This window comes from Aedes albopictus, unplaced genomic scaffold, assembly GCF_035046485.1.
Source record: "Aedes albopictus strain Foshan unplaced genomic scaffold, AalbF5 HiC_scaffold_59, whole genome shotgun sequence".
NCBI lineage: Eukaryota > Metazoa > Arthropoda > Insecta > Diptera > Culicidae > Aedes > Aedes albopictus.
This window is the reverse complement of record NW_026917409.1, coordinates 51,094-59,686: the sequence shown is the minus strand read 5'-3', so window position 1 is coordinate 59,686 and position 8,593 is coordinate 51,094. Positions and strand designations below refer to the sequence as shown.

General features: G+C 40.2%; 1 protein-coding gene across 6 annotated transcripts in view; it reads left to right on the top strand.

Annotated features, from left to right (window-relative positions):
* The first annotated feature begins 5,915 nt into the window (after positions 1 to 5,915).
* LOC109423326 (ATP-dependent 6-phosphofructokinase) overlaps positions 5,916 to 8,593 on the top strand; it is a 32,348-nt gene continuing 29,670 nt past the window's right edge. For 3 of the 6 annotated variants that reach the window (XM_062843859.1, XM_062843854.1, XM_062843858.1), the window contains exons 1-2: positions 5,916 to 6,065; positions 6,396 to 6,554. In XM_062843859.1, the coding sequence (XP_062699843.1) occupies positions 6,405 to 6,554 (150 nt within the window). In that variant the 5' untranslated portion in view covers positions 5,916 to 6,065; positions 6,396 to 6,404. The other 3 variants (XM_062843856.1, XM_062843857.1, XM_062843855.1) reach the window with 3 other exon arrangements.

Below are 8,593 nucleotides of genomic sequence, written 5' to 3'. Positions count from 1 at the left end.
TTTAAGTATTCCTTCAGGGATTCCTACAATAATTTTACCAGGTAAACTTTCTGGGATTTTTCCAGGATTCTTTCGGAAATTCCTTCCGGGATTCCTCCCTGAATTTCTTCTGGGTGACTGTCAGGAATTACTTTTCAGGAACTTCTTCCGGGATTCCTCTTAGAGCTTCTTCTAGGAATTCTTTCAGAAACTGATTCCGAGATTTCTTCGAGAACTTTTTCCAGGAATCATCTAGGGACTCTTTTTTGGTTTCTACCAAAAGCTTCGTTAGGAATTCTTGCAGACGCTTCTGGATTTCTTTCAGATGTTTGTAATGGAAATCCTCCTGGAATTCATGATGTTTTTTTAGGGTATTTTATTTTTGGAAACCCTCATGTAGTTTCTGTAGGATTTTCTTGAATAAACAAAAAGCATATGCATCTTAGTTATAGCTCCCTCCTAGAGGAATTCTAGAATAATAGTTTGTGGAGAAACCACGGAAAGAATACCTGGAAGAGTTTCAGGAAAAATTACTAAGGTAATCCTGGAAGGAGTAATGCAATGTACAACGTTCTATTGGTAAAAAAGCGTTTAGTTAACAACTGTGCAAGTGTTTATATACCACTAAGCTGAGAAGCAGTCCTCCCCAGCTGGGATGTAATGCCAGATATTATGACTGGCAGAAAATACCTCTGTAAAGTGAAGAATACTGCAATCATTACATCAAACGTATTCGTTCATGTCTTCCATTTCGTTACATTTTAAAACTGCTTATAGGTTCCCAAACTTTTTAGGTGCGCGGCCCCTTTTGTCAGTTGACGTGCTTTCGGCGACCCACCATAGAAATTCCCTCATTTGTTGGTTGTTACAGTCAGGCTCGGATTAAGGATTGTGGGGGTCCAGAGCCCGAGCGGATGTGGAGAACCCTCGGAGAAATGACCTTTTTTCCTCATTTTCGAACAGTGCTTGAGAGATATGAAAAATAAAGCTAATGTTAGCAACCAAAAAAGGTTTTTGTGGGGGCCCCTAAAATGTGGGGGCTTAGGCCTCCCCGGCCCCCCTTAGATCCGGCCCTGGTTACAGTAAATTATTCAATTGACTCTCGTGACCCCCTGGATGAAGGCCGGCGACCCTCCTGGGGGGTCGCGACCCACAGTTTGGGAAACCATGACTGAAAATCCGTGTTATAGGAGTCTGCATAACAAAAAATCATAGTATCGGAGTCTCTGCTATACGTCTACTAATGATTCGAACCCATTTTTGTAGTTTAAAAATTAAATAAATTTTGGTGTACGTACTATCGAGGCAAAATGTACGCACTAACGAGGGTACGTACTATCGAGGTACGCCTGTATCTTAGCTTCTACTGCTTGAATCTGTTTGAAAATTTGAGGCAGCGTTCTTGAGTTTCTTGAAATGTCTCTGCCAATGCCCTAAGAGAGTACTTGCAAATTTTGAAATTGTCTTACTGTAAGACAATTATTGAAATATCGCTCAAGTTTTCGCGACCCACAAAAATTCAGTCCACGACCCACCAGTGCACAGTGGGAAAAAAACAGTGCAAACCTACACTAAATTCTGTATCTCATGAACGCATCCGGCTTTTCTTATGAACAAAACGGTTTTAGGCGTAAAATTGTCTGGAAAATCGAAGGGAAGTGTTTAAACAGACCGCACGGATCATTATCCTGCTCATTTTACCCTAATTCCCCAATTGTTATTAACATTTATATGAAACTAGCTCTAAAACAATTATGAAACATGAATGCGGTCTGCCTTGAAGGACTTTTGTGAAGGATTAAGATGTAGAGAATTGATTTGAACGGATTGTAGTGACCGCATGAATGTATTTATGCTTATTTTACCCTAATTCCCCTCACATATAGAGTTTTGTATGAAATTAGCTTTACAATTCGCAGGGAATTTAAGAGTGGTATGCTAAGAAGGCTCTCTTTAGTGAATTATGATACAAGGAATTGATGAGAAGTGATTACAGTGACCACGCGAATGTAATTATGCTCATTATACCCTAATTCCCCACATATTTTGAGTTTTGTATGAAATAAGCTCCTTACTCGCAAGAAAATTATGAGTGGTATGCTAAGAAGGCTTTCTTTAGTAGATTATGATACAGGGAATCGACTAGAAATGGTTGCAGTGACTGCGTGAATGTAATTATGCTTATTTTACCCTAATTCTCCACATATATTAAGTTTTATTTGAAATTATCTCCATAATTCACAAGAAAATTATGAGTGGTATGCTAAGCAAGGGTTTTTTAGTGGATGATGATACAAGGAATCGATGAGAAGTGATTGCAGTGACCGTGCGAATGTAATTATGCTCATTTTACCCTAATTATCCACACCACATATATTGAGTTTTGCATCAAATTAGCTCCATAACTCGCAAGGAAATTATGAATGGTATGCTCTGAAGAGATTTTTAGTGGATACTGATACAAGGAATAGATTAGAAGTGATTGCAGTGTTTGCGCGAATGTAGTTATGCTCATTTTACCCTAATTCTCCACATATGTTGAGTTTTGTGTGACATTAGCACCATAACTCGTAAGGAAATTATGGCTGGTTTGCATGAAAGGTTTTGTTTACACGGTGAAGAAAAAATATTGCAGTGACCGCGTGAATGTAATTATGCTCATTTTACCCTAATTTCCCACATATATTAAGTTTGGCATTAAATTAGCTTTATAACTCATAAGAAACTTAAGGGTGGTATGCTATGGAGGGTTTCTTTAATGAATTACTTATGCTGCAAGGAATTGATTAGAAGTTATTGCAGTGACCGCGTGAATGTCAGTATGCTCATTTTACCCTAATTCCCCACATATACTGAGATTTGCATGAAATTAGCTTTATAACTCACAAGAAATGGGTGGTATGTTGTGAACTATTTCTTTAGTGGATGATGATACAAGGAATCGATTAGAAGTAACTGTAGTATCCGCGTTAATGTAATTATGCTTATTTTACCCTTATACCCCACACATATTGTGTTTTGTATGAAATGGTATGTTAAGAAGTGCTTATTTGGGGGATGAGGATACAACGAAAATGATTACAGTGACCCCGTAAATGCTATTATGCTCATTTTACCCTAGTTCCTCACATATATTGCATTTTGCATGAAATTGGCTACATAACTCGCAAGAAACTTATGGGCGGTATGCTGTGAAGGAGTTCTTTAGTGAGCTATGATATGAAGAATCGATTAGAAATTAATGCAGTGACCGCGTGATTGTTATTTTGGTTATCCTACCCTAATTACCCACATATATTGAGTTTTGTATGGTATAAGCTCTATAACTCACAAGAAACTAATGGATACCATACCATAATTACATTAACGCGGTCACTGTAATCACTTCTAATCGATTCCTTGTATCTTGTATCATAATCTCTCTTGGAAACCACTCATAATTTTCTTGTGAGTTATGAAGCTAATTTCATACAAAACTCAATATATGTGGAGAATCAGGGTTTAATGAGCATAATTACATTCACGCGGTCACTGCAATCATTTTCAATCGTTCCCGTGTATAAAATCCACTAAAGAAACACTTCCTTGGATACCATCCATAATTTTCTTGTGAATTACGGAGCAAAACTCAATATATTTGGGGAATTAGGGTAAAATGAGCATAACTACATTCGCGCGGATACTGTAATCACTTTTAATCTATTCCGTGTATCATCATCCACTGAAGATACCCTTCTTAGCATTCCACTCAAAATTTCCTTGCGAGTTAAGAAGCTAATTTGATGCAACACTCAAAATATGTGGGTCAAATGTGTGTCGCTGCCGTAAGATAGGATCTCGTGTCAGATTGTGCCTGGCCACTGCCACAGTAGTAGCAGCGTGGGTAATAGCGGTGTTGTGCAACTTCCGTCATCTCCGTGAACCTCGTTAGTAATGGAGTGTAATGCGCTGCTGTCTGTTGAGTGAAAATAATCGAAGTGCTGATTCTATACAACCCTGGATCATATGGCGCTTCCATTTTCTTATTGATTGCGTTCGATTTTAGGCAGATCAATGCAGGTGCAGTGCTGGAACTAGGTGAGATCTTTCTGATTACACTCTTTATATCCTATATAAGGCCGTTACAAATATTTATTTCACTTTTTGTCCCACCACTCTTTGGCTGGTCGAGGGGGGGGATAAAAATAATAAAGCATTTAATCTGAAAAATATTTAAAACTCATCGGATTTGTTAAAGAATTTTCACCAAACCACGAAATTTTGATAAATATTTTTTCATCTGCCCCCTCAAAATGCAAAATCCAGCCAAAATTTTTTGAAGGGGGGGAGACAAAAAGTCAAAATATAATTTGTATCAGCCTAAATACATAAAAATTGAAAATTCGCTATTTTCAATGTCCGTTCATCTATTGGAAGCTGCTTCAGTTCTGGGCTCTTTCTAAGTTGATGATTGGGCTAATAACTAATGCTTGCAAGGACTTGGCCAGGTGTGTGGAGCTGAGTGGGTCTATAACATTGTTGATAGTAGCGACATCATCAAAGTCAATGGTTATATTCAGCTTTGCAACTCCATCCAAGATTTGTGCAAGTATTATGCTATGCTATGCTACGCTATTTGAAATGTTTCTTGAAATTACGAATGAAATAATCAAAGTTTGCCTCGGTGATCGCGTCGTTTAAACAGGATAATAAACAGTTTACGCTGTTAAGTGAATTCCCCTAATATTTATTTGACAATTATAGTACCGCAACTGATGCCATAAGGGCGTGGCAAACTAAATGTTAGTCACACGAACAGTCACGATATTGGGCTTCTGTGGCTAATTTTTCTATTGTGAGAATCTAAAAAGATATCGATAGCCATATGATTTCGTCATGAATGGATTCATTGGCATAATTCCTTCCTCCCAATACGAACATACATCATAAATGGACCTGACCCGAATAATATGCCAACGCCCCTCCACGAAAGCAATTCAATGCATATTCGGTCATCAGCAAAACCGTCTCATTTTAGAAGAAGCAGGTAGGTACACACTGGTTTTTTGCGCGCGCACATCTCTAACCGCCACCATACGCACCTAGTTACTGCTCTTGGCGCGCCGCGAAGGAAACCCTGAAGAAAGGCCATCCCGAACAGCTGCTTGCCGCACGTGATTAGTTGCACGCCGCCGCAATAGATCGTCTTGGTGATGGCGACCTGCACTATTCTCCGCGTTGTTGCGGACGCAACTACCTATATGTATTGCCCCTCTCACGAACATTATGCTCCCGCTCAAAACTCGCTCGAAAGATGCCGGTCTCGCAGCCAAAAACGCACGTGTATCGGTGCTTTCACCATCAAGCGTGACTAATCAGCCCAGCCGGCTTCCTTTGCGAGGGGTGGTGATTTCATTCACTGCAACACAGCGAAGCAATGTTTCGTCATTCGCAGTGATAAATTTCATTCATTTGAAATTGTAGGTACCGGTAATTATAGGGATGGTTTGATCGATAATACAAAGTGGGACGCTCGAGAGCGTTGTTTATACTTAGAATTTTCTCGCTGTATAGAGAGGGAAATTCCTCGCGGGTGAGCTTTCGCAGATGGAAAATGTCATGAAAGCTCGCGTCATAAGAGTTTCGGGCAGTGCAAGCTACGACTCACTGAATGCCCTGCGAATTCGAACAGTTTCGAATGAGTCTGAATTGGTAAGTGTCAATCTCAAATGAAATTTGCTTGATTTTGTTGGAAAGTTATCTGAAGTGTAACAATTACGAAGATGCAAAATTATTTGGTAATGAATTTAACCTTGCAGTGTAAGTTTCATCTAGAAATGTGCCTTATTTCACCATAATTAAATCAATAAACGCCAATCGAAACAAAATGGTCGCCATCGAGCCCGCTGGGCTGAATAGCGCTCGAAGCTTTCCCGAAAGTCACCTTGAGATGTCATTCTGTGTAACCTTTCGGGGGCGAGCAAAAGGGAGTCTTCGACGGATCGTATAATTTAACTCCAGACTGTCGTTCGAGTCGTTTCGCAGTCTGTCGCGAGATTTTCACTGGACAAAAGTGAACATCAGCCTGATCAACCGAGGTCCCAAATGTTAGTATTCTAAGTGGTAGTGCAGTTTAACGATCTTAATTGGAGTGTTAGGTCAGTCGAGGTTCGATTATCATCGACGACCGTAGTGTGACAGTGAATTTTCTGTTACAGCATCGTTGACCGTGAAAGGGAGAAAATAGTTGTGCATTTCTTTGCCTGTTTCTAGAGTGAGAGAAGAGGGGCCTGTTTGGTTCAAGTAGTGTATAAAGAAAGTTGATTGTGATTGCGACGCTGGCAAAAACGAAGAAGATAGTGTTCTAAGCAGTTGTAGTGTGTTGATGTGTCTTGCTGAAAGAAAGTAAAAAGTGATTGTTTTGTTCAACTTTACAGCAACACAGTATGGCACCATTACCTTCAGTTCAACGGTTCATCCAACATGGTGCGCATAAAGGCAAGGGAATTGCCGTCTTCACCAGCGGCGGAGATTCTCAGGGCATGAATGCGGCCGTACGTGCCGTTGTCCGGATGGGCATTTACGTCGGATGTAAGGTAAGTTTCGCACATTCTCATCTGTACAACCACCGACTCTGTGACTGTGGTGGGCAAAGCAGTGCGCATTCTAAAAATACGCCACCCGCGCGCTCAATCGAAATGAGACAAACTCTTCTTCATATCCTCGAAGTAGGCCACCACAATCGAACAGTGTGCTGATCAATGGCCAAGGCAGACTAGGATTAGACGAATTCCTTTATCCAAGGTCGCACACACTACTTTCACTATCAGGGCCAGGCAGCAAGCTGTGATTTGTTTGTGCATAGCGGAGGTGGGGGTGAGATGTGAGTTTGACAGTAGGCCAGGCCCATGCGTAGTGCACATCGTTTGCACGTCCTTTCTACTTTCTGTTGCTATCGTTACCTATAACTCCACTCTAGAAAAAAAAAGTAATATATCGTCCGTCTGATGATAAGTGCTTCGACCTTGTGGCAATGTTGAGTGATGCAGATACCGGAGTGGTCGTCGGTCAGCAAATCAGATGAAACAATTCAAAGGGAGCGAGAAGAACGGGAATACACTTGAGCCGGGGCACCGCGTTATGTGCTCTTGATGAATTTCTGAACTGCTGCTTTTTCACCGGAATGTTTTAATGACTGACTATACTTTTCGCAGCGTGCTGCGAAGAGCGAACTAAGGTCACGCGACTCTTTTCGGATACTTTTAGGTTTTGAGCAGTATAAGGAGTGACAAAATTAACGAATATATGCCATTCTGAGAAACCCATTATTTTATTAATATTAATTGACATTTTGACCGTGCAGAGGAAACATTTGATTGGAGTGATCTCGACCTTATTGCATTGTTAGAATGTATAAAGTGACCGGCACAAAAAAAGATCCACCATCTAGTGGTTACAGTTTCTAATGAAAACTGCATGCAAAAGTGATAAAATATATCTTTCAATGAATGCATAACATCCATTTTACATTGCACTAAGGGCCAGAATCGCAATCCAGCGGAACTAAATTATTTACTCCAAAACGAAGCATTTCCGAAACATGGAGTCTTCGACAAAGTTGTTTGACATCAGCAGAGGCATCTATTGCTAAGAATGAAGTAGTTTGCAACTCGTCCGCATAGGTGGCGCCATCATCCAACTTCTATGTTTTACGTCCTAGAGACTTGGCGTCTTCGGCAAAGTTGTTTATTTTGGAAAAATAAATAACTTTGCCAAATAGTCGGGGCCCGTGGCGCAGTGGTCCACACGTTCGCTTCATAAGCGGATGGTCATGGGTTCGAACCCAGCCCCGGCACTTGCAATTTTTCGTCAGTTGCTCTTCCCCCCGAGAGCAGCTGGCACCTGACCCTCTTCGGAGCATATAGCTCTGATGGACCCGGAATTTGGATATCGGCGAACCGCAACTCATAATGGACCCCCAATCGAACTGGAAAAGGAACAGCAGCCACACATCAGCATCATCGTGCTCATCATTCTACCATGGACAGGGTAGAAGAGTGAAAGAAGCACAACGGCTACCAGTTCAATAAAGTAGAAAAGAATAGAATACATTTAGGCGCTGTGCAAAGTGGAAGTGCTGCGTCCAATTGGAATCGCTCACGTAGTACCCTAGTGGACAAAAGAGCTGTAAATAAGGTTAAGTGATTAAGAATAAATAAAACTTTGCCAAAGACGTCAATATTCCACAGCCTACTGTTTTCGAGTTATTTAAAAAATAAAAACCAATCAATGAAAAAACAGTTTTTTAGGCTAATTTTGACATTTTTACCAGAAACCATGTGAGTTTAATTTTTTTTCCTAATGCATATGTGTCAAACCAAACACATTGTACGGGAATATGTTGAATATTATCATTAAAAATTAAAAATAAAAATACAAATTCGAAAAAACAGTGTGAATTTCATGCCTTAATATCTCGCAAAGCGCAAAAAATCGCAACTTCAAATTTTCAGCAAATACGAAGCAATACTAGGTGAACATACTGCCAAAAATTTGGAGAGGTATTTTTTGGTGTTTTTGAGATAATAGCTTTTTAGTAACAGTATAAATATAAGTAGTTCCAGCATGTAACTTT